Source organism: Punica granatum, chromosome 1 (assembly GCF_007655135.1).
Source record: "Punica granatum isolate Tunisia-2019 chromosome 1, ASM765513v2, whole genome shotgun sequence".
Classification (NCBI taxonomy): domain Eukaryota; kingdom Viridiplantae; phylum Streptophyta; class Magnoliopsida; order Myrtales; family Lythraceae; genus Punica; species Punica granatum.
Window position 1 is genome coordinate 49,236,197 of NC_045127.1, and position 26,868 is coordinate 49,263,064.

General features: G+C 39.2%; 3 protein-coding genes across 3 annotated transcripts; 2 read left to right on the forward strand and 1 right to left on the reverse strand.

The window, feature by feature from the left end:
• The first annotated feature begins 373 nt into the window (after positions 1-373).
• On the forward strand, positions 374-1,291 carry LOC116197087 (protein SPIRAL1-like 5). Its single transcript, XM_031527116.1, has 2 exons — positions 374-730; positions 888-1,291. Exons 1-2 carry the CDS (start codon positions 482-484, stop codon positions 960-962), a joined length of 324 nt encoding a protein of 107 aa, XP_031382976.1. The 5' UTR covers positions 374-481; the 3' UTR covers positions 963-1,291.
• Positions 1,292-13,372: 12,081 nt separating this feature from the next.
• On the forward strand, positions 13,373-17,134 carry LOC116211430 (probable polygalacturonase). Its single transcript, XM_031545817.1, has 6 exons — positions 13,373-13,526; positions 13,693-14,034; positions 15,560-15,680; positions 15,781-15,955; positions 16,048-16,118; positions 16,243-17,134. The coding sequence occupies exons 1-6, from the start codon at positions 13,491-13,493 to the stop codon at positions 16,950-16,952; spliced, it is 1,455 nt and encodes a 484-aa protein (XP_031401677.1). The 5' UTR covers positions 13,373-13,490; the 3' UTR covers positions 16,953-17,134.
• A 51-nt stretch (positions 17,135-17,185) lies between these two features.
• LOC116207228 (transcription factor MYB97-like) lies at positions 17,186-26,406 on the reverse strand. The gene is made up of 8 exons (XM_031540128.1): positions 26,089-26,406; positions 25,643-25,772; positions 23,550-24,264; positions 18,656-18,745; positions 18,433-18,481; positions 17,897-18,176; positions 17,664-17,793; positions 17,186-17,488 (listed from the first exon to the last, which is right to left on the reverse strand). Exons 1-8 carry the CDS (start codon positions 26,219-26,221, stop codon positions 17,411-17,413), a joined length of 1,605 nt encoding a protein of 534 aa, XP_031395988.1. The 5' UTR covers positions 26,222-26,406; the 3' UTR covers positions 17,186-17,410.
• Between the last annotated feature and the right edge of the window lie 462 nt (positions 26,407-26,868).

Consider the following 26,868-nt stretch of genomic DNA (forward strand, 5'->3'; position numbering starts at 1 on the left):
TGTCTCCCAGGTAAGGATTGACCCCGGAGCATCTTGATTCAAAGTAGACGACCTGTGCCACTATATTAAACTTGCATTCTCATGTCAAGATTTACTGTCTCACATTTTTTTCGATTATAAGGGAGGTCGTACGCCTAATGTTCAATGTCTCGCATTTAATTTGTACAATAACATTATTCACCACAGTGAATGATGTTTCTAAAAATCTTCATACTGCTCATGCATCTAATAAATAAATGTCCATAGATCGCAATATAATTACAACCCATATACATTTTGCATAATTAGAAGAATATTTAGGATAATTATCTAAAATCCATCTATGTTATTTAACATAATTTTGCTTTCTCATGAGCCTCATCAGCCTCGAACCAAAGCCATCACTATATATATTAGGGTTTCCTCCTTTCTTTCTTTCCCTTTCCTCCTACTACTTGCAGAAGATAAGAATATATCAGCAGATCTCGAAGGGCCAACCAAAATGAGTAGAGGAGGAAGTTATGGTGGAGGACAAAGCTCCTTAGGCTACCTTTTTGGCTCTGATGAGAAACCTACTCCGCCTCCTGCCTCGCCGATGATAAATTTGCCGCCCTATGGCATAGATACTCCCATCACCGAGAACCCCCCTGAGAATATTCATCGATCTCCTCGGAATTCCGAGAAGCAAGCTGGAATTAACTCCAACAACTATCATAGAGCTCAGGGTCAGAATTCTGGGAACTTCATAACTGTGAGTTCTCCTCAGTATCTTTTGGATTGTTAACGTTCTCTGGTTAGCTTCTTTCCATATATATGCCATTTATCTATTGAATCATTCGTTTTTGCTGAGCGATCTTTTCATAGATCCCTTTTATGCCCATCTTGAAGTTGTGAGGTTTAATTTTCAGGACCGTCCAACGACCAAGGTTAAATCAGTTCCAGGGGGAGATTCATCGCTCGGATACTTGTTTGGAGATAAGTGATGGTGGTCCTATCTTCCCTCAAAGCATATATGCCTACCCAGATCGACTTCTGAAATAAAATATGATAATCATACAATATAGCCTAGTTATTTACGCTTGCTAGAAGGCATATCAAATCTCTCTGTTGTATAAGCTTGTGTTTATGGAATTAATTTGATGTTCCCAGATATAGATATTCGATTGAAGAAACCGTACTTGTTCTGCAGTCTGATATTATGAGATAGATGTTATACGTCTCTAATGTCCTATCCAAAGTAGCAGGAGGAAAAGCGTCATCTGTAATATTGTGTCTGACTGGGAATTATTGATCGATTTTTGCATAATCCTAACTGATCAGGCTTTTTAATTAACATGCCCTAATGTGGAATTCGTAAAGTAACCCTCTTTGCTAAATTTAAGTTGATCTGTTAATGAAATGGATGCCTTTATTATGGACGTTGCCATTAATTAAACAGGCAATATATCACTCATCCTTTCGGCGTTACTTTGCCTTTTTTTTATTGATCTTCTTCATCTGGTGTGCATCTTTGTCTCACAATTAATTATTGTGATTCTGAATTTTTTAATCAATCACTCGTTTCTTATTGTGCAGTTTGTCGAGTAAATTGTTATTCATATAATGATGGCGACCGGATTTATTTGTTATGATTGCTGATGAAATAGTTTTATATTGTGCATATAGAACACTTATCATTTCATATTCAATCACGTTTCACAGGAGTCCTATCCATATTGAGTATTGTATTAAGAAGCTCATAACCGTATATGATATGGTTTTGCCGTCTTTGCAGATATTCTTTTTGACTTTGTGGCGATACATATAAAAAGATATATGCTGTAGAAAACTATAGACATTAATAGAGAAGATTAGCACGAATATTTGTTATTATTTCTTACCATGTACAATTCATTTATTTTAGTCATATCTAGATAATTTACATACTTAGAGCTCTGTAATCCGCTATATATTTTAATGAATTTCACCTCACACAATATGTGAGGATTCAGTCATTCTGCCAAGTCTTTATGGTATCAGAGCTTTCAACCGGGTAACTCCCAAATTGATCGGCTTGCTTCCGCTTATCCTCCTAATTCTCCTATCTTCTTCTCGGCAGTAATGGCTGACAATTCTTCTCCTTCAACCCTCACAGTTCTTCCTTCTTCTTCATCAAATTCCACTACTCTTCCTTCATCTTTTCCAACTATACCTGTTAAGCTTAATGGCAGGAATTTTCTTTATTGGAAAGGAGTAATGACTCCTCTGCTTACCACATATGGATTGCTCGACTATGTCGAAGGCAAGGTCACAGTACCGAGCAAAACTAAAACTGGAGCAGATGGAACAATTATGCTCAATTCAGATTTTCTCAATTGGCAGTCAAGGGACAATTTTGCCCTTACCTGCATCATGCTGGCAGTCACGGAGGAAATTGGTGTAACCCTTCTTTCTGCTAAGACCTCTCACGAAGCCTGGACATCTCTCGCTACTGCTTTCCTCACCCAAACTGCCGCACAAGAGGATCTCCTTGATCAACAGTGGCGCGACCTGAAAAAGGGAGATCAATCGATGGCGAAATTTATTGGAGCAGTCAAAGAACATGCTCTACGCTATTCACAGATAGGGAAGCCCAAATCTGTTGCCGAGATTAATCGAAGGATTTATACCGGTCTTGGTCCCGATTGGGAACCAATTGTGCTTGCCCAATCAGAAAGGATGATCGCCATGAGCACTGAGGAACTACAATCCCTTCTGGTCGGCCATGAGGAACGACGTCTCTATGCGGCGGTCCAGAACGTGGGCTCGGTCACAGCTTCTTCGGCTCCGCTATCTGGGATACTCGGTGCCCCTCCAATCGAAGCTCATTACGTTGATGGTCGGCACAACCAAAGCGGCCGCAACAAGGGCAAAATCAAGGGAGGAAAAGGCAACGGGAAAGGAGGCGGCTCAGGTGCTTCTAGAGGTTCGTCTGACAGTCGAAATGGGCGGAAAATCCCTAATCAGGGAACGGGTGGAGAAGAAAGGCAAAACGGGTCGTCGGGTTATGTCAATTTGGGTCAGACCCACCTGCGTATTGACCCGCGCATTGGCCCGATCAATCATGGGCCTTATTTCGGTCGGCCCAGTCCGATCAACTCCTTTGCCCACGGGTCTCTTTCTTCTGGTTCTCCTCAGCAGCTTGGCCCGATACAACATTCTGGGCCTACCCAGCAGCTCGGCCCAATGCAACATTTTCGGTCCAATTTATCAATTATCTGTCAGATCTGCAACCGAGCTGGTCACACCGCTCCATTCTGTCAGTTCTCTGGGGCTCAGGCTCATCTGGCCTATGGACCCTCTCCGACACTTTCTGACCCAGACTGGTATATGGACTCGGGAGCCACACATCACGTCACTTCAGATTTCTCTAATCTCAGTGTTCGTGATGATAATCAGAGTTCTGATCATCTTTTTGTGGGTGATGGTAAATCTCTTCCAGTTTTAGCTTCTGGTTCTTCTACTATCAAACTCTCTTCACGACCTTTACATTTGAATCACATCCTTTATGCTCATAATATTTCCAAAAATCTTATTTCCATATCCAAATTTGCCAAAGATAATACTTGCTTCTTTGAGCTTCACCCAGATTGTTTTATTGTGAAGGATCGTCATACTCACCAGGAGCTTATGCGTGGCCCAGTTAAGAATGGACTCTACTGTTTCCACTCGAGAGGCAGGCGCACTAACCGTCCTCAAGCTCAAGCTCATCTCTCTGTGTCCGGGTCCAATGTCCTATGGCATCAACGTCTTGGTCACTCGTCTTTTCCCATTATTAGTCGTGCCTTACGTACTTCTTATTCTCTTAATAATGATCATATCGGTCATATCTGTCCTGCTTGTCAAGAAGGAAAGATAATAAATAATTCTTTTCCACTTACTCTTCATAAAAGCACCTCTTTATTCGAACTTATTCATACCGACATTTGGGGTCCCGCACCAATCACTTCACATACCGGTCATCATTACTATATTCACTTTCTTGATGACTATAGTAAATATTCCTGGTTTTATGTTATCAAATCTCGGTCTGATGTCCTTAATGTCTTTCGAGCATTTCGTCTTCAAATCGAGAATCTCTATGGACATCGAATCAAGTATTTTCAATCAGATGGTGCCAAAGAATTTCTCTCTGCAAATTTTCAATCTGAACTGCAGAACAATGGTATTTTTCACCGTATCTCATGTCCTCATGTTCCTTAACAAAATGGTTCAGCTGAACGCAAACACCGTCACATTGTTGACATGGGTCTCACATTACTTTCTCATTCTTCCATTCCACCAAAATTTTGGGATTTTGCTTTTGAAACAGCGGTGTACCTTATAAATAGGTTACCTACAAAATCTCTTGCTTTCAAATCTCCTTATGAGATACTTCATGGTTATCAACCCGATTACTCTTCATTACGGGTGTTTGGATGTCTCTGCTATCCATACTTACGTCCTTACACACGTCATAAGTTAGAACCTCGATCTCAACCTTGTGTCTTTCTTGGATATCCTTATCACTATCAGGGTTATCGGTGTCTGAATCCCACCACTGGTCGTATTTTTTTATCTACTCAAGTTGTTTTCGATGAGTATTCCTTCCCTTTTAGGACAGGTGCGCCTATCTCAGTGGATACTGGTCGATCCTCTTCTAGCCCTGCATTCGCTACTGGTATGTCTAGCCCCTCTTCTTCCAGTATAACTTCCTCTTCTATTCCTATTCCATCATCTGTATTGATTCCATTTCATGAGTTTGGTGGATCTGCCACCTTACCTACCGAGTCACCCAATCCTGCTCCCGAGATTCATGACCAGTCTACGGATCTTAGAGTTTCGATTGAGGATACTATGGGCATTGATGCTGCACCTGATACTCAGAACACTCACAGTATGATGACGCGGTCTAAGGATGGTACTCTACCTCCTCCTCGATTTTCTATATCTCGCCACCCTTTGGCTTTCTCTGTTTCTGCTGCTCTACAGGAACCTCAAACATTTGCTCAGGCTCGCAAACACTCCACTTGGAGAGCAGCGATGGAAGAAGAGTACCTGGCTTTGATCCAGAATCACACTTGGGACCTTGTCCCATCATCACCTATGCAAAACGTTGTTGGTTGCAAATGGGTCTACCGCATCAAACAAAAGGCCGATGGAACCATTGATCGCTATAAGGCTCGTCTGGTGGCGAAAGGGTTCAATCAGAGAGAAGGTGTCGATTATTCAGAGACATTCAGTCCAGTGATCAAGCCGGTTACTATTCGGACTATTCTCTCTCTTGCTGTTTCCTCTCAATGGCCGATTCGACAGCTAGATGTGAAGAATGCATTTCTTCATGGGTATCTCAACGAGGAGGTTTATATGACTCAACCCCCTGGCTTTATTGATACTTCTCACCCTGACTATGTCTGCCGACTTCGCCGATCTCTCTATGGGCTCAAGCAGGCCCCTCGGGCCTGGTTCCAACGTCTCAATACTTATCTTCAGCGACTTGGCTTTTCGGATTCTAAGGCTGACCCCTCGCTATTTATTCTCCGAGGATCAGATTATCTTGTTTATCTCCTGGTCTATGTTGATGATATCATCTTGACCGGGACACCAGGTGCACCTTTTCGATTCATTATTACTGCTTTACAACAGGAATTTGCCATGAAGGACCTTGGTCCTCTCCACTTCTTTCTTGGGATGGAAGCTCGCACAGATAGTACTGGACTCTATCTGACACAGTCCAAGTACACTCATGACATTCTAGCTCGAACTTCTATGCTAGAGTGTAAGCCTATTAGCTCCCCGGTCACATCAGGCTCCCGGCTTTCTCTTCATGATGGAGATCTTTTTGATGATCCTTCTCTCTATAGGAGTGTGGTGGGTAGTCTGCAATATCTCTCGATGACCAGACCTGACATTGCCTATGCTGTCAATCAGGTATGTCAATTCATGCACCGTCCTACTACCACTCACTGGTTAGCTGTGAAGCGTATCCTGAGATATCTCAAGGGTACAATTACCTATGGACTTCATATTCGTCCAAGTTCTACATCATCTATTCACGGCTTCTCCGATGCTAATTGGGCCGGTAATCCTGATGATCGTCGCTCTGTCAGTGGATTCGTTGTTTTTCTTGGCTCCAACCCCGTCTCTTGGAGCTCTAAAAAGCAGCAAACAGTTGCTCGATCGAGTACCGAGTCCGAATACAAGAGTCTTGCAAATGCCACTGCTGAGATTTTATGGCTTCAGTCTCTCCTTTTGGAACTTGGGCTTTCACAGCGTCACCCTCCGACACTTTGGTGTGACAACATTTCCGCGATATATCTTATGGCGAATCCTATTTTCATGCACGAACAAAGCACATTGAAATTGACTATCACTTTGTGCGAGAGCGTTTCATGCGCAAACAATTATCAATTCGCTTCATTAACTCTGATGATCAGCTAGCTGATGGATTCACAAATGGGTTACCTTCTTCGCGCTTTGCTGACATCCGCTCCAAGCTGCACGTGGCAAACTCCCCGTTCGGCTTGCGGGGGAGTAATAGAGAAGATTAGCACGAATATTTGTTATTATTTCTTACCATGTACAATTCATTTATTTTAGTCATATCTAGATAATTTACATACTTAGAGCTCTGTAATCCGCTATATATTTTAATGAATTTCACCTCACACAATATGTGAGGATTCAGTCATTCTGCCAAGTCTTTAGACATGTTTTCTGATTTTATATTGACACGCTTGTCGGATATATAGTTTAAGAGAGATATCGTTACTGGGAGTCGATGACATGATGCATGAACTCGTGCCATGCATACTCGATGAAGTTTCATACTTGCCATATGTTTTGAGTGGACAGGGCGAATAAGAAAAGAATTGAAGGGTGAATTTTGGCATAACTTCTATTAAATCTAAGATATGATCCCTCTCTTTTGATGTTTCATTCGGATATTTCATAATTTCATGGGAAATTTCATTACACAGTAGTGATCTTTTGTTAAAATTGATAAACAGTGCAAATTCTAACTAATATGATACATATTTGTATATTTATGTGTCAGAATGCTTATTGGGCGAATAATGGAGGGTGTGAAAAGGAGATGGAGGGACACAGAGGAATTCATATGATGAAAAATTCCGTACAAGTTGCTGCATCTCCTTCCCCATCATAGGGCCGGTGTAAACGGTCAAGCCAGGTCGGGTTACGAATAATGTCGGGTCTCGAATTTTTCTGGTTCGGTTTATTGAGTATGAAACCCGCCCAAAAATCAAATAAAATATATAATAAGATGCCCATTATAGGATTTGGTTCTCGGGCTAACCCGACTTTCCAAAAAAATTTGATGACTTCTTTAATATGTAATGTCAACCATTGAATACAACAAGGCGTACTCAACCCAAGTTCCACAGCATCAGACAGTACAATGATCGAAATACTCAAAAAGTATCCAAGTTCAATGCAACAAAATCTCAAATCGACTCAGTAATCAGCATAAGATAGCCCTAATCCAAACCTTAGTCGTCATCAATATGAAGCAAATTAACACTAACTGAGTTATCTAAACTTAAAAAAGAAGCAGAGCTCAAATTCTAAGTCGTCAAAAGTACATCTGACCTTAGAACCGAATTTGGAAGAGGGAAAACCGTCCAAATTTGTAAATGAATATTTGGATTTGCGATTTGGGTCGCGCCGGGCTTTCTGGGTCTCGGGTTTTTTATTTCGCTTACACCCTACCCCTCCCTCCCCTCCTCCCAACCACATGCTAATTAGTATAGTAATGATATGAATATTTTGGTGAAGGAATGAGGTCTAGTGTAGTAACACAAGTAGCCTACTCAGAATCATAAAAGGTTCAATTATCATTAATGAGACTTCTTTATCCCTTTATATTTTCCTTATTGTCATACTCGGTCATAAGCCACTTATAAACGGGAAGTAAATATACTTGGTGATAATTAACTAATAACCATGTAAGGAGTTGATCGTATGAGTAGATATGCACTTGCTGACAGTCACAGTAGATTCTGGGATGGCAAATGTACGGAGTGGTTCTAATTGATGGTATCTACTGACATCTATGACCTACCCCACATTTATATATCTGCTCCAACCTTGCATCAGGTATAATTTTCAGAATCAGCCTGTTTTTTTCTTTTTTTTTACTTTTAATTGATTGGGTATTTACGTACAGGTTTTATCTGTACTTTGGCTACTGGTCAGAACCTCGGGGATAATAATGGAACAACCATTAATTTTAGTTTCCGACAAAAATCATTATCTTTTACTCCTATCCAGACCCTTATATTTACAGATGATAAGATGCCAGGGATTAAGGAACCGTTTGAATTCAGAGTTAAAGTTACTTTGATTTTGATTTTGATTTTGATTGTGAAAAAAGGACAAATGAGATGTGATTATAAATTTGACTTGGGAAGCGTGTGTTTTTGTTGTGTAGTGTGTTGAGTTAAAGTTAAAGTTAAAATTTTTGAATTGGAAAATGTGTATTTTTGATGTGTAGTGTGTTAAGTTAAAGTTAAAATTAAAGTTAAAATCATTGAACTTGGAATCCAAACGGGGCCAATTCTATTTAGGGATGGACTGAGGTAGGATTGAGGGGACTTAGACCCTTCCAAAATTTTTGACACTATAAGAAAATTTACATAATCCTTTTTAATTTTTTATGAATTACTTATAGTCGCTCACCTTAAAATGAAATCTATATCTTTCTATTGGCGACAGTTCAAATCTTGGGTCTATCTCTGTGTCTATCTTCTCTATACTTGAGCAGTATGCACCAGGGTTCTTTCAGGCAGTATGTCCATTCTCCAGAACTGTAACACATAATTTGCATTGACTTAAGTGAATGCATTCAAGGATTATTTTTTTTTGGTGGTGGCTAGTTGTCACTGTGATAATGCAATATTTTAAGTTGAAAAAAGTGGTATTTTTATATTCTAATGCGTAATATTTTAAAAAATTATTGCTCATAATCGAAATATTACGAACTTGAATAGAAGTATCACACCTTTTAATATGAAGTACTAGGGGTGATTGATTCCGAGTACCCTGTATTTTTCACGATACTCGAACCCTATCCTATAAGGGACAAGTTTCAAGATTTTGAAACCAGATCCTACCCTGTTGAATCCTGAAACCGGAACCTATCCGGAACCTGTATTATACCACAGGTTCCGGGTACCTTGTTGGAACCTGTAATTTTTTTTTCTCTGGCTAAATAAAATCGAAAATTTCACATACATAATCAGTAATCATGCCAAATAGAATATTAACAAAGATTTAGATTAATCCACAACAAAAAAATATGTCTCATCAATCCATCGATAAAATTAAACATCTATAATATGATTTTACACAACAAAGTGTCTCTGTTCTAATTTATTAAAAAAGACAGTAACTTTACTCTTTCCTTTTTTTTAATAAATAACTGGTTCTGGATACCCTGTAGGCAGGAATCGGAACCGAAACCGATTTTCACCGGTTCCTGATTTTAATACTTGGAACCTACCCTATTTTCAATACGAGCTATCCGGACCATACCCTAACGAATAAGTTCCGACGGATTTCGAGTATACCCGGTACTCGTGCATACCCCTATGAAGTACCGCATTGTCACGGCGACAAAATTGTCATCGTATAAAACCAATGCATTCAACATAAACAGAAGACGACAATCATGCACCGTGCAAGAGATGAATGGGGCTTTCAGGGGGTAAAAAAGAAAGGATGTAAGGGGCAGGTTCAGAGGTCGGATTTTTACCCGGGCTTTGGCCCATCATTGAGCAGACTTCATTTGACGGGCCTAATCAGTGATCTGGGCCTGGCCTCTATCCCATGCACCGAGTATTTTGTCGGTAGGTTAGATCGAACGTACGCTTGAGCATGACCATCTAGTTCCTTTCTCGGAATATCGATCGCTCCTGAATCAGTAAAAGTTCGTGAGCTTCGGAGCCTATGGCTTTTGAGTTACGAGGTAACGAGGCACCTTCACAGTTCACGTTGGTTTGTGACATTAAACATGAAAAAACTGCAAGAAGGATACCGATCTTTTCTTATAAACCATCGTCTTTCTTTCAAAGATTAATTATGAGATGTCGTATGCTCATCAGATGCAACTAATCTTGTCTTAGCATCAGCTTGTCCTAATAAATAAATGTTTTCAATAAGTTTTCAACTCTTACATTATAAATAAAGTCCACCCACTAGTAGTCTATTTTACCAACTTTATCATATCTCGTGATTCTATAAATGGACTTCTGATAATGGAACAGGAAGATTAACCAAATGTATTGTTCAATTTAAATATCGGATAACCATTCCCTGGTACGGCTCTTCCTTTTGAAGGTGAAGCAATGGGGATGGAGTGGGCATAAAGGAATCGGGTTAATATTTCCTGCGGAGATAAATGAAGCAAAGCTTGCTTCCACAATGTACTCAAAATTGATTGCTTATCCTCATCTGGTGAAAGAGAAGCCGTGTAATAAACTGCAGTGCACGATACTCGCTCTCACCCCTATATCAAGAGATTCTGAGTTTAATATACCGTTCTTCTATCATGAGGAATTATTATAAAAAATAAAAAAAAAAAAAGTTGCCCGTGAAGGATCGGACATGACCATTGTATATATATATATATATATATATATATATCACTGGGCCCAGCATACCATACTCAGCCACAGAGAAAAAGAGAGAGCTCACGGGCGGTTCATGCCTTGGCATTTGCCGACAAAATGCTGTGATTAAATGGATTCCCACCCTCGACACTTCACATCGACGAGTATCACATTATTCATAAATAGGACCGATGTGGACCTTCGACCGAATTCTTGAGCATTGCGAAAGCTAAACGGTAAATCGGCTCTAGTACGAGATTACACATAAAAGGATATATATGTGGAGCTTACACGGAATTTGAGTATTGGAAGCGAATAAAGTTAACCGATTCTTTTGCTAGAGTCCAATATGTTCTCCCTAAATATTTACTTCGAATTCATATGAGATGTGAACCAAAGTGTCCTTCCCTGGCGAAGCCTTTTATCATTCTCCTTGACAATTCCGACCTTGTATTTCGACGGACTAAGCATTAATTGTATCAATCTCGTAAGTCGTAATATATAGCCGGATATTGGAAGTATAAGGTCGCAGGCCAGGGAATAGACAGGATCCTAATTGTAGGCTTGAGTTCAGCCTGAAAATGTAGACCTCATCTTCATCTATCCTTATCATCTGCCATAAAACCTGTCCTACTTTTAATATCCCCCCATCAGTGCCATGTGATAAGCGTACGTATATACTATATGACGTTAACTGGTGAGGCTTGTCAATTTACACACACACAAGCACTTGCCGGAAATCCATACATCAATTTCCATTTTCCAATTTGACCCACAACTTCATCTCAATTGGCCAAAAAAAAAAAGGAAAATAAATAAATAAAGACCCTCATAGACGAAGACCCCCGTAATTAACGTCAAAGTCCACACCGGCTTCGATACATCTGCACTACGACAGAGGAAAATGCGTGAGTACGAGCTCAAATAGAGGCCTTAAGATTTAAAAGTGACCTCTTCTTTTGGCACGATCGCATGCGTGCTAGGAGGAAGTCTGTATTTAGCAGTAAGGAGTAGGGACCGGCTAGCCGATAACGAGGGCTAGAGAAATGCTATAGCTAGTGGGACTGAGTTCGAAGAACTATAAAGGGATAAACAGTTGTTTTGCTACCATATACTGTGCGCAGTGTGTCCAGTGCAACATTATTGCATTCGCCATATCTTCATCATCGATCTGCCACCCCAAAGATAATAAAACATTTCTTTTTCCGGTTATTAAGGAGGTCCAAAACGTAGGATCATGAAAGAGAAATCCCAAAAACAATATAAATGGAACATGTAGTCCCACTAATATCAAATCTGCGATTTTTAGATTAACAGGCGAGGGCGTGAGCAACTACGCTACACCATCTTTCCTTTCGGCCTGAAGTTGAACTGAACTTGGTGGAGAATCTTCAACTTCTATGGACAACTGACAATAAGAGTGCTTTCTTATTGGGACTGCCATAACTAAAAAGGTACTCATGGAAATCATGCTAATTAATGGGCTTGAACATGGCGTGCCCTGTCTTCCATTTGTAGGAGATGGGGTCGGTGAGAAAGTCCAGTAACGTATGGGCATGACCATCCTTGCGGCCAACACATACCCTATACGCGCTGTGGCTTTTGACTAGCTACCCGACCATATATAGAAGAAGGTTTAGTGCTCACTAATTTCTATTCGCGTTATTGGCCTTTATTATATAGTTATAAATTTAGATGAGTTTCAAACTCTTATAATGTAGGTAAGTGATGAAAATAAATAAGGTTAACGGTTATCATCTGAATTAGAAACTTATCTAAGAATCACCCAGTCCATGCCTTGATACGTTGTGCGCGAGTGCGTGATCCCAGCAATGAAGCTGAGAACTAGAAAACGGGAAGGGCCGAAATATCAGAGATGAACTCGAAAGTCGACATGCACCTATTTCTAATTGATTAACTTGCAATCAAACCTCGGATGATTTTGCTCATTGTGAAATTCTTTGTTGCTTATCAGAGTCAAATCTCTCCGTTAACAAGGAACCAAGTGAGAGGAAGCAACCTGTTGCTGCTGGACAAGCCCAATGTTTCCATAATGCTCCAAATTTTGCTGTTTCTATACATGGCATTGTCACCGCGGAACTTTTTTCCTTTTCCGGTAGTGAAACGGAGCCAAGAGGATAAAAAAAGGTTTAAAAAAATATACAAAGGCGGGGTATGACGGCTCTAATAATATCACCGAAAATCAGCAGTCATAAATCAGACTGTAGGTGCTGGAAAAAATGGAAGTCGAGAGTCAAATGAAGTGCTCGCCTTGCTAGCCAGTCCAGCGGTGGGTGAAACTTTACCCAACTTAGTGTTGACGATGAACATACATGTTGTGGAATATATTGTGGGTATGACCCTGGGAACAGGGGAAGAACGAAGACAAAGTGCTCTGCCCGCAGATTAGAAAAAATTAAAAAATTCGATTAATAATTCGATTTCTTTTTAGCTGACAATTGATAATTCAATAAGCCTTTTTTTTTCTCCATTGTGCATCACCTCATAAGTCTAATGGATCCCGATTAATTCAGAATCGAGTCGTATTAATTCACTAAGGAGTAAAAGCTCTCCTAGCATGTACATTATCTATTTACAAAACTCAAATTCAGGACCTTATTGTAAGAAAACAAGTTTCAAACCAGTTGAATTAACTTCGCTAAAGCCCCGGGGAACATGGATTAATCGGTAGAAGTCCGGACACATCTGGTTGAAAAAAAAAAAAAGACTTCGTTAAAGCCCTAAGTATTTGAAAAATGCTATGTGATGTAATTGACTGAGTCGGCAATTATAAATATCGGGCTGTCCGTTTCCCTTTACATAAACAAACTGCAGAGAAGAAAACTGCTCTCTCTGCTTCCTCTTCCTCTCTGCGAAGCAAAAATGAAGTCTTCCTCAAGCCCCAGAAGGAAAGCTCGGGTAATCAATTCTTCTCATATTTGTTCATTTTCATTTGAAAATGGTCTCCTAGTTTCCGGTATTTCGCTTAAACGGAAAACTCAGCTGGAATGGGTGGAGCGAGCATGTGAGATGTTTTGTGGTTCCATTTTCTGTTTCCTAATTCCATTTGATGGAAATCTCTCAGGGCTTGGTGATGGCACTGTTGAATACGTTAATCATGCTACTTTTCGTATCCATGGAAGACATCGAGGCCCAGAGGGTCAGGAAGAAGCCGGACTGCCTTGAATACGAGGCCATCAGCTGCCGGGCACACAGCGCGTCCCTCACGGACTTTGGGGCGGTCAGCGATGGAGCCACCTCCAACACAGCTGCGTTCCAGGCTGCGGTCAACCACCTGAGCCAGTTCGCGTCCGATGGCGGCTCCCAGCTCTTCGTCCCGCCCGGCAAGTGGCTGACCGGAAGCTTCAACCTGACCAGCCACTTCACGCTCTTCCTCCACCGGGACGCCGTGATTCTTGCTTCTCAGGTCGGTCATTGCCGCTCTTTAATTCCTTACTGTCCAAACAAGGCCACCTAAGCTTCAATACGTGACAAACATTTGCCCTCTTTCTTTGTATTTTCTCTTTTCTTTTTTATAAATTACTTTTCAACGGCATATATGGAAAAATCAAGTTCATATATCAATAGGTGAATGAATCAAATTGATTTTGCAGCATAAATCTTGAGGGGAGGCCAAAAAAAAAAAAACCGAAATCTATAACGTCACAAGCTTCTTCGTTTAATTATTATTACTTGGGAGGATTGCACGGTTTTAGAAGGGGATACGAAGATAGGTGAGGAAAGTAACACGAAAACTTTGAGAGATGAGGATTAAACCCGAACTTCCTGGTTTCGAATTGAGGGGGTCAGTACCATTGCATCAAATCGTAGAGATACACACTAGATTGTACTATGCGGGGTAAGAATTAGGAGCCAAGAGAAGTGCATTTGTGGCTCTGCCCACCTTTTAATATAAAAGTGCGTAATGGGGAAGGAATATGAGCCCACCACCTCGACCATTGTCTCAACTTTTAATGATTTATTTTTGAATAAAAATGGAGTTCACGGATTACAGACCTCACATGACATCACATGTTAGGCACATAGAAAAAGCAGTCGTTTACCTGCGATCAATTAGTTGAACTGATTTGGTATTTATTTTTGTTTTCATATCTGATTCTTATAAATATAATGAGGAAGTTTTAATTCTTTATGGGTCGACTCAACTCGGTCCTCGATTAGTCCTAGTCTATTGAACTTTTGATTATCGGGCGGTGAAACAACGTAAGCAGTTGCTTTGTATTCTTCCACAATGCCATCTTTAGCGTGCTGTATGAGTTGTTTGGTTTTAGGATAGTATTTTAGAATCAAAATTCTAACTTTAACTCTACCCACTATAAAACAAAATAACTCATACAAAGTCAAAGAGTGGGCCCCATTTATACCACTTTTTTCCACAACAAAACAACATAACTCATACAAAGTCAAAGGTGGGCCCCATTTATTCCACTCAAAATCAAAATCTGATTTTAAAATCCTACTATGAAACCAAACGCAACCGTAGTTTCTTCCCAAACAATGGAAAAGATGGCATTTCTTCAAAGCACTCGTACATTGATTCATTTCTTTAATGCTTTCTTCAATGCACCCCAAGTTGATTTATTGGACTTTTGGATACGGAGGGTGATGCACAATGAAAAAAAATAAGCAGTTGTTCTGTGTTCTTTCAACAATGGCATCTTTAACACAAATAATTTCTTTCCAAACAATGGAAAAATGACATTTCATTAAGGGACCGTTCATTTATTCATGGCATCGATATGTTATTACCATAGAAAATCGTGTTAACACGAGAGAACTGGTCCTGTGAAATGGCCAATGCGAACCATTGCAATTTCATGGCGAAAGAACTTGCGATTGGATATCATCACTAATGTGTGATTCCTTTATGAAATCATAACGCTTGAATAACAGATCCTTTTTCCATAACTTGCACTTGTAATTGGGTTCAGGAAGAGAGCGAATGGCCTGTTATCGATCCACTGCCATCCTATGGCCGGGGAAGAGACGCCGAAGGCGGGAGATATGCTAGTCTGATTTTTGGAACCAACCTCACCGATGTTATCATAACAGGTACAAGGACATGGAAAGATCGAACATGCATGGGTTCGGCATACCAAGCAACCATTGCGTCATTATCATACATACTTAATCGGGATTGATTGTTTTGCAGGGGACAACGGCACCATCGATGGTCAGGGTGCCCTGTGGTGGGACAAGTTCCACAAAGGGGAGCTGAACTACACGAGGCCTTACCTCATTGAGATCATGTACTCTGATAAAGTTCAGATTTCCCACCTCACTCTCCTCAACTCCCCTTCTTGGAATGTCCATCCTGTTTACAGCAGGTTTCCTCTGGCTATCCCTTCAGCATTTCGATTTCGAAGAAACCCCAGAAAATGTTCGCCTCGTAACAGTTTCTTGATTAATTTGCCTGCAGCAATGTGATTGTTCAAGGCATCACGATCATCGCGCCGGTGCATTCCCCCAACACCGATGGAATCAACCCGGGTAAGTAGATCTTGTGCATAAGTGAACTGTTGCACCAGGCAAAGAGCCAGAGACAACCTTTTTTTGTGTCGCTCCATGTGCGGTTCGTGTTTTAACCGATAGAGTTAATTGCTTGGTTGTATAGATTCTTGCACAAATACCCGCATCGAAGACTGCTATATTGTATCCGGTGATGACTGTGTGGCGGTCAAGAGCGGCTGGGACGAGTACGGGATAGCTTATGGGATGCCCACCAAGCAGTTGGTTATCAGACGACTCACTTGCATTTCCCCCACGAGTGCAGTGATTGCACTAGGCAGTGAGATGTCGGGCGGGATCCAGGATGTTCGAGCAGAGGACATCCTCGCCATCGACTCGGAGTCCGGGGTCAGGATAAAGACTGCTGTTGGCAGAGGGGCATATGTGAAGGACATCTACGTGCGAAGAATGACCATGAAAACGATGAAGTGGGTGTTTTGGATGACTGGCAATTATGGTTCCCACCCCGATAACAACTACGACCCTAATGCCATTCCCGTGATCCAGAACATCAATTACCGCGACATGGTCGCCGAGAACGTGATGATGGCAGGGAGGCTCGAGGGGATTCCTGGGGACACATTCACTGGGATCTGCATATCGAACGTGACTATCACGCTGACAAAGAAGCCACAGAAACTCCAGTGGAACTGCACTGATGTCGCAGGGATTACAAGCGGAGTGGTTCCAAAGCCGTGCGATCTGCTGCCAGACCAGGGCCCTGAGAAGCCGATAACATGTGAATTTCCCGAAGATAGGCTCCCAATTGAGGATTTGGAGCTAGAAACATGTTTTTACAGAAGAAGCCACTGGTGACGAAGGAATAGAAGCTCCGAATCTCTCTCATTATACTTTACATTGAATTGTCACTGCGCCAAATCGAAGGTTTTTCTTCATATATAGAAAGTTGATATCCACAATATTTATTTCGTGATTGCGACAATAGAAAATCGTATGACATGAATGGAACAAAAACATGACAATGTCCGATGAGCGAACCTTGAGTTAACAGAAAAGTATATTCTGAAGCACTCTCCCAATTCAGCCTATAAGGAATAAAATGAAATGCATGATGTATACTCGAAAAATAAGGAGAGTTACCACAACTCTTAGTTCGATATAGTAAGAAAAAGATGGACTTGATCCAACTGATAATCTCGGAGACTCATTGTATGACAAAAACACTGACATTTATCCGCAGAGACAACTACTTTCCTCAGCTAGCAAATATTGTGCTCAATTTGAAACATATAAGATATACTTTGATCAACGGCTTAAGGAAGGTCTGAGCTAGCTGAGGCGGCACCATAGCCACCACCTCCACGACCAAACCCGGGCCTCCCACCTGGACCCTGCCATCAAATTACAGCAATTAGTAACAAGTGCAAAGACATCAACTTACATGATGAGTACAAAATTTCCTCATTCTGCATTATACAATCAATGAACCTCTTGCCGTATCCAACACATCAAATCAAATAGATTTATGAAAGACTGGCAGTGCTTCCCGAGAAAAATTAGTCTTACCCCAAAAGAAGGCCGATAGTCAGCTGGAGCCCCACCCTTGTCACCAAAGTCGCCTCCAGGCCCTCTAGGACCTCCTCGGTATCCTTCGCGATCCCCAAACCTCCTCTCTCCCTCAAATCGAGAGGGTCCACTAATTTACAAGAACAACGCATAAAAGAACATGAGACGTACAAGCCTAAATGACTGGTAACTCACAAAAGAACCTATCCACTGGAAACTCCTATTGAACTTACCGGGGACGATCACCTGGCGGGCCACCCATGGGCCTACCAGCAGGCCTGGCCTGTTTCTTCAGAGTGGCCGGAACAATCTCAGAGGGGAGATTAAGGTAAGTCCTGAGAAACTCAATCCCGTCGTTGGTGAGGTACCAGTAGTAGTGCATCCAAGCAAACGTCTCACGTACATACTCCTTTGATTTGAAGCTCTGCATCAGCTTTATCACTTGTAGGTTTGGGACATCGATCTCAGGGTGTTTCGCGAGATTGTAGTCCTTCTTCGCGTAGCAAACTCCCTCTACAGAAGCATAACACATGGAGAACGCATAAAATGAGCCGATTTTTCCCCGTCAGATGCTGAAAACTGAGTAAAGCATCACCCGCAACTAGCTTTCCATTAAAGCAGCAAGACTTACGGACAACGGCAATCGGAAATTCAGGATTTACTAATAACTAAATCAAAATCTCATCAAGCCATCGGCATAGGTCAACTCACATACACAAATCATGTAAAGTTACAAGCTTTAATGTAGACACGCTGTCGCTGGACATACCTTGAAAGAGGTACTTGGAGATCTCCCGGCGGTTCTTCTCCGGGATAATCTGAAAAGCAAACCCATGATCGATGTCAGTTCCATTACAATTACAGCGGAATCCAAGTAAAACCCAGGAAACAGAATTCAAAGCAGAAGCGATTTACGCCATTGATGAACAATAGATAGGATAAAGACGGGGAGAGAGGGGGGGGGGGGGGGGTGGGGGTTTAGAGGGAGACACCATTGTTGAGTCGAGATGGAGCGGGGCGCAATTGTTGGCGGCAACAGGCAGAGAAGACTCCGAGCTATTCCAATCTCTGTGACTGTTCAATTACTTGAAGGAACCCTAAATCTTCTCCATTCGACGATATCAATCTAGAAGGCTAATTTCAATTCGATCCCTCGCTTTATGTGTGATCTCAAAATGGTCTCTAGAGTTCAATTTAGTCCAAAGTGACCGCTGTAGTTTGGTATCCTTTTCAAATTGACCCAAATTAGTAATGCCTATTGAATTTGGACGTTGTGTGATCGGGGGAATATTTTCTGATACACACAAGTACGTGATATACTGATATCATCGTTTTTTTCACTGGTGTCTGCAAGTGGGGTCCATCTATAGGACTCGAATTATATTTCAATTAAAAAGTGATTGTATCACATACATGTATGTATTATAAACTTTATCAATTTTTTTGTGATTTGATGATTCATTTTCTCTCAGTTATGAGTATATTTTGAGATTGTGTACAAGATCTTTGTTTGATCCCCAAATTTTTTTTTCTCAGAAGGATTCATTTTGAGAGTGCATAAGTGAAAAAATTCTAATAGAAATTCGTGTATTATGTATCCGTGTTGGTATTTATATATATAATACACAAAAATGGAAGAGCAGAATCGTGAAAACTCCATTCAAGAACTCTCAACTTCTAGTAAGATATACTCGATTACTCGAATCACTTCATTTGATAATTCTTAGCTTCACGTGAATTGACATTTCATTTTTAGTTAAATGAACTTATATCATATTTTATTGATGTTATAATCAACGAATGTTAAAAATTTATCTAGATTATTTGCATGTAATAATATATAATAAATTGTTTGTATAAAATTAAAGTTTCTTCGATAATAAAAAAGAACCCAAGAAATACGTGCTATGTTTCAAGTTCAATGTGTTAAATTCTCCACCGATAAAATTCATTTTATCCACCATCTTCTATTTGCCATTTTTTTTCGTAAGTACTTATACATATTACAAGATTATGGTCTTTCTACAAGCATATTGCTCGGTTTATATGTCTAGAGTACGAATATGTTTATTGAGATTATGGTTTTACTTATGTTGCTGCTTTTATATATATATATTTTTAGGGTAAATTGCACCGGTGGTCCAAAAAGTTTCATGAATATTTCAAGTTAGTCCAAAATATTTTTTTGATAACTTGTTAGTACAAAAAGTTTCAAAACCGTTTCAATGTAGTACATTCCGTCAATTGCCCCTGACGCCGTTAATATTTTGCTGACGTTGCGCATCCTATGTGTCACTTTTGTTATGTAGAACCAATCATAGTGCGCCACATCATTTAAGAGAAAATAAAATTTGAAAAACTCTAATAAAAATACAAAAAATATTAAAAATTTAGAAAAAAATAAAATAAAATTTAAATTATTTTTAAAAAATTTAATATTTTTTTAATATTTTTTTATTTTAAAAAGTTTTTAAAAATAATTTTAAATTTAATATTTAAATTTTAAAATGTAAAATTAAAAATAATAAAAATAAGTTTAAATTTTAAATTTAAAGTTTAAAATTATTTTATAATTATTTTTACAATTTTTTAAAATTTAAAAGTTTTTAAAATTTTTAAAATATTTTTTTATTATTTTTCTAAATTTTTACTATTTTTTATTATTTTATGAATTTGTATTGGACTTTTTCAAATTTTATTTTCACTTAAATGACGTGGCGCACTATGATTGGTTTCACGTAACAAAAGTGACACATAGGTCGAGGCACGTCAGCAAAATGTTAACAGCGTCAGGGGCAATTAACGGAATATACCACATTAAAATGATTTTGAAATTTTTTGAACCAACAAGTTATCAAAAAAACATTTTAGACCAACTTGAAATATTCATGAAACTTTTTAGATCATCGGTGCAATTTACCCATATTTTTATCTATATTCATTTGTAAGTTACATGTGTCGATTATCTATTTTATAAAAAAAATTATTGCACGCGAGGACCAACGAGCATGAGATTGTATGCATACCTACCTACATAGAAATAATACAGAGCATTCCAAGTCCAAATAATTTTTTGCAAATCACAGCAAAATAGGATTTGAAAATTTGTTAAAAGGATTTTTGCTACTTAAAGTTCTTCAATCAATACATTTTTGTTTCTCTCGAAATTGGACGGTGGGTGTCACGTTAATATATAGCGGAGGATTCGTAATAGAAAAGCGTATCAGCAACATGGCATATCACACACACATATATATATATACATTTCAGAATAATTGCATTCCACAACATATTTAAGCAACATTATGTTATATAAACTTGTAATACGACGACTAAAGTAACAGTTCTTGTTTGAAAATTCGTCAGTTGAGCACGCAGTTTCAATATGATATTATAAGAGGAGATCTTTCATTTTCATAATGTTGCCTACTATATGGGGTGTTCGTGAATTTGTTTTTGGATGAAATATATGACGAAACTCAAAAATAGTTAACCATTTTCACAAAATATATGTTTCATGAAAAGTGAAAACATTTTGTAGATTCTTCTGGCAATAATGGCGATTCCTTTTTTGTTATAACATTTTTTACGCATAAAATGTATTCCCCTTTTGTTATTATGGTGTATAAAAGTTAAGGAGGGTGAGCACTAGTACTCTGTCTCCCTCAAGAGTATTTGTACATTTTTATTTCATTTACATAATATAAGCTGAATGGAAAAAAAAAATAATTTACTGCTGCTGTCTGTAGTGAATTGCTAGTGACATGGTTTTGAGAACCTGATAAGGGAAATAATAAATAAATAAATGTGAGTATCATAATTCAGATAATGAAAGGCCTAATTTGAGTATCATGTTCTTCTGGTGAATCCTTCATCCTCACCATTCCAGATAAATTTTTATGTCCTCGTGTTCTGTCTCCTGACTTACAAAGCATATTTATGATCGTATCACCAAATAGGAGATGAGAAAATAATATAAAAATCTCACTTATGAGAATTGAATTCATACCCTTTTATTTCAGATATACGCCAAAAACCGTTATCTACCTAGAAGATCCGTTCCCTGATATTGGCAAATCTTGCGTGAAGGTTAAGATATCGAGGTCATTTTCACAAGGAAGATACTATATATTTTATGAATTTGGAGTTAAATATCCATCTGCTGCTCACATAAAAAAATATGCAAATTCCCTTATTGTTGATACTATTAATTACTTCTTAAGTCATCTTGTGAGTGAGAGTCAGCAGGATTGTGATACTTTTTTTTTGTGGAACTTTTATGAATAAGTTTAAGAGGGTATGAATAGTATGTCACCTATGGTCATATATATATATATATATATATATATATAGCTATCAACACATACTATAAAAAACAAGCAACGGATTCTAAAATTATTATTTTTTCGGGTGATAAACGGATTCTAAAAATTGAAGTGTCATTTTCTTCTCTAATTGAGATCTACTTGTATAATCCTGATAATTCTCTTTAATCTTCTCATAATCACTCACAAAATTATTAGACATTTTGACGTACGTGTCTTAGGAGGATTTGTGTGCACACGTTTTATGATGATTTCCTATAGTTTCATTTCATTTCAAATTGAATTGTATTAATTTTATAGGAGAAAACGCAACATGTACATTTTATAATTAGCTTATCGAGAATGAGTCGTTTTTAGTGGAACTTGGCTATATCTATATATATCTTATCTTAGAAGTACATTCAATTATAATTGCCACTTCAACCTACGAATGAGCCGTTTCTAAATTTCTAGGGCAATAGCATGTCCCGCTCAGCATTTTGCAGGTGGCTATGATTTTTAATGCAAAATTTCAGAAAGATCCAAAACCAAATCTCTCTCTCAAGTAATGATTAACCATATTGACCAACCCATTTAATTTTAAATCATTATACAGAAATGAATAAAATGGACAAAAATGACTTTAGTTACGCGAAAAAAGATATATACAATTATTTTTTCATATTCCTTTTCACGTCTTTTTCCTCTTGTTAGATGGCATATTATATGCAAGAGTAAAATCCTATATGCATTTGTCTATCATGCAATCAAAGAATGACTCGTATTGTTTATCACAGATTGCTTTGACTGGGACATACGTGTTTCACGGGAATTTTACACATAAGCGCAATACCATGACGTGCTCTTGAAACCCGGAAATGCAATTTTCAATCAGTAGCTATCTTGTTCTGATCGATACTGGCCACGAATTCTGATGGATTTGTCAATATACAGATTCAAATATTTCCGCTTTCTTTTCATTAACGATATTGAGTAGTTAGGAAGACATTTTGTAATGGTGAAACCTGTTGGAGAGAATATCAATACAATAATAATTATAATTACAATCCAAACTCCATGACAAGCACAACCCGAATTAAATCAGAGGAAAAAGATGTATAAACTCTTCGCAGTCATTCGTCAAACACGAGCTTCTTTCGTTGTATGTTGTAGCCTTGGATTTTGTTCTCTTCCGCTTCACAGCTTCAGCAGTGGGAAAGATTGCCGGCCGCCTGCTCAAATATTTGCAATCTCACTTTGAAATCACTAGGTTAAGAGGGGGAATTAAAAATCCATTTTGGAAAAAAAAAAAAAAAAAGAAATAAAAAACGGAAGCCTTGATCCACTTTTGAAAGCTCTTCATCTGATTTAGAGTGAGAGAGGGGATAATTTGAAAATTCCGTACACAGCCCGGTACCAGAAGACTTGATCGGCAAGTCGTCATTGGACATGCGCAGATTCCGCAGGTCTTGTGATCCTACGTCTGGCATGACGACCAATAACTCTCCAGCCGATTTGATCTCTGATGATCCGAGTCGAGCATGGGATGGAAAGAAAGGTTCGAGAGGTTTCGATCTGATCATAGAGAGGAAGGGAATGATGACAACTGATGACCTCCCATATTTGAAGAAGCTTGAGGGCCAATCCCTTCTCCACCAAGCACTTGCCCTTCCACATTGTCCCAAAACAAGAAGTTTGAGCACTGCTGGGAGTCAACCCATTCATTCAACTCCTGCCTCTGCAAGCACTCCAGGGCAACCTCACCCCCTTCATCCATGCCGCAAGATTGAACACCGATCGGCACCACCATGTTTTCCACGTTATCAATCAACGGAGGCAAATAATTTACATCCAGACCGCTTGTAAAAGGCGGTTGTGTTGTCGTTAGGGCTTGGCCATGGTACTGGCCCAGGTGGTGCCACGCTCCGGAGCTTAAGCCTGCATTGTTATCGCAGTAGAGTTCTGCCTGCCCGTTATTTGTGTTACCATCGGTGATCTCTTCCAGTGATGAAGTGGTGTCAAACATAAATAGAGGGCAAGTTGTAGAAGGGGAAAACAAGGTCGTCTCTTGATGAACAGTTACCGTCTTTGGGGTCATATCCAGGACGGAAAAATCAGCTAACTGGTTTGGAGCGCTGTTCGAGTGCTGATGATGATGCTCATTTGTGCTGGGTCCTGTCGTCGATGCTGGAGGAACAGAGGAGGGTTTCCGTATTTTCTTTTTTATCCAAGAATTCCAGTAGTTTTTAATCTCGTTGTCTGTTCGTCCAGGCAAATGACTTGCGATATGAGCCCATCTGCATGCATTTAAAGGATCATTTTAGTAATTTATGGAAACTGATAAAAGAAGAAAGGATTTTATTCGATCAACTAATGATTGACACTATATATATTCGTAAGTGTACGTACATGGATTTTCTTATGTTATGTAAGCAATGCAACCCAATTAATGCTCCTAGTACAATTACGAATTAAACCTAGAAAAAAATGCATAATTGACGCATAATTAGTTATACAGGTAGAGGTGGTCAGATGAGGTGTTAAATATTATTGTTCTTTTTTTTTTTGGGTTGACATTAAATATTATCTTTAATCCGATTGCACCATGTACACGTAGCAGACGAATGGGTGCATGTAATACAAAGTCAAGGTATTATTTTAAGGAATGACAAATATCAATTGTATAATCTAGCATGGGAGATATATATTATTGTATACTTTCAAACCCGTGATGCAATTAATTATTTTGTATACATATAGGTTACTTGATACATAACCGAAAACTTCTAACCCAACCTATGACATTAATTGTCTTCCTAACGCCTCCAAGAATGTAGCTGATAGCTGCATTAGCAAGTATATTTTGACAAACGAGAGATTGCTTCTAGATAGGAATATCAAAATCACCACTAATTTAAGGGTTAATATAAAATGACCAAACAAAGGAAAATTTAGTTAGAAGAAACTCAGTTTTCAGATAATTTTTCCAAGTACCTGCACCGTCTGCAAAGAAACAGTACATTTCTTGATCCATCGAGCATGTTATACAAACAATATTGGCCAAAACAAAAATCTAAGTTTTAATTTCTTTTTTCTTTTTTATTTTTTGGTGGCAAAAATGAAGATCAAGTTAGATCAGAGAAGCCGAGTACACAAATTAATCCTTACTACTGCTTTTGGAGTATAACTATACGTCTTTGAAATTCTTTTATTTTGTAGGGTGATTAATCATATGTTTTGTTATCTAATGATCGATTTCGATGGTTCCCCGTTAGTAAATTATATCATGCATTCTCTTCTTGTTTTTTTTTTTGGTCAATATATCATATATTCTCTCTGTTTTTTTTTTTTTTGTTTTTGGTGAATATCATACATTCTCTTTAGCATGCATAGTTTAGCGTGATTAATTAAAAAAACATCTTCCTTAATTGTGCATTTATCACAAATCGATAGGTATTAAATATGTCAATACAAGCAGTTACAAATTTGTGACATGATGTTATTTAAAGATAATATTTTTTTTATTGAGTCTTAGCACACGGCATTTCATGGTATACATATTACATACGAGACTTTCTTTTCTAATAGTGAGACTTGGGATGTGCTTTTCTAATTAAGTCGGCTGAAATTATCGTTGAATAAAATGGAAATAAATAGAAAGATGTAGAGGCGAACCTGTTCCCTACAACCCCATGAAGGCTGATAATCAACTTCTCCTCCTCGGGAGTGAATCTCCCTCTCCTGATATCTGGTCTAAGATAATTTATCCATCTCAACCGGCAGCTCTTCCCACACCTTTGTAACCCTGCAAATTAAACACGCATTCGGTTGATAACAACACCGAGAAAATTCGAATAGCTATATAATTAAGCACACGTAGAGAAGAAACAGATGGGTTTATATTTTGTTATCCGGAAAAGAAAGAGCGCTTTCGTGAATCATCGGTCATGGCACCTAGCCAGAGCCTCATCACCCTCAAAATCTAAACCCGATTGACAACCACAATAGAGCGATAACATGGCTAACATTCAAGCCCAGTACGGTGCAGAGGCTGAACAAAAGTAGTTAAGAAATTTCAGGAGAAGTGAAGTGGCTAGCTAGGGAGAAGCGACGAGGTGGACCTGCTTTCTCAGGGACTTCACTCCAACAGCCATAGCCGTGGGTGGTGATGTACCGGATGAGCTTCTCATCCTCCTCGGGCGACCACAGCCCTCTCTTAACCTTCTGCTGGTTGCAGCACGAATGGTGTCCCATCTCGATTTAGTTACTCGCAGCTTAATCACTCCTCCTCCCTCGGGCTCCTTTAATTTGGTTTGTAGCAATTAAATTCGAGTCGAGGGGGAGAGAGAGAGAGAGAGAGAGAGGTGTGAAGAAGCTGATTAGGTTAATGATGAGATGAGGAAGATTATTAACTTATGTGGCCGGTGGTGGCCTGAGATGATCAGTTGGAAGTGATGAGTTAAATGGATATGGAACAGGGGATCGACGATTGTTTAAACAGAAGCAGCCGACATTTAAACCGTGTGCACTGGCTTAGCGCGGGCCCCACCTGCTTCATCTAACCCTAAAACGACGTTCCATCGACTTTTCATTCTCTCTTCACTGTAAGAAGGCTGGCTAGGCTTACTATTTTCTACGTACACTTTGTATTACGTAACCAACTCGATCGATCCCTCCCACGTATAATAATAAGGATCTCTGTCGTCTCTCTCTCTCTCTCTCTCTCTCTCCATCTCTCTCGATCTTTTGCCGGTTGTTCCCCTGACCTCTCTCTCTCTCTCTCTACATCTCTTTCTTTCTCTGTCCGCCTGAGTTCCGAAGCATGTCGTGCGTCAGATCATCATATAAGATGAGAAGAAGCAAAGATACATGCGAGAGATTTCTTGAAAAATCAGTCCAAA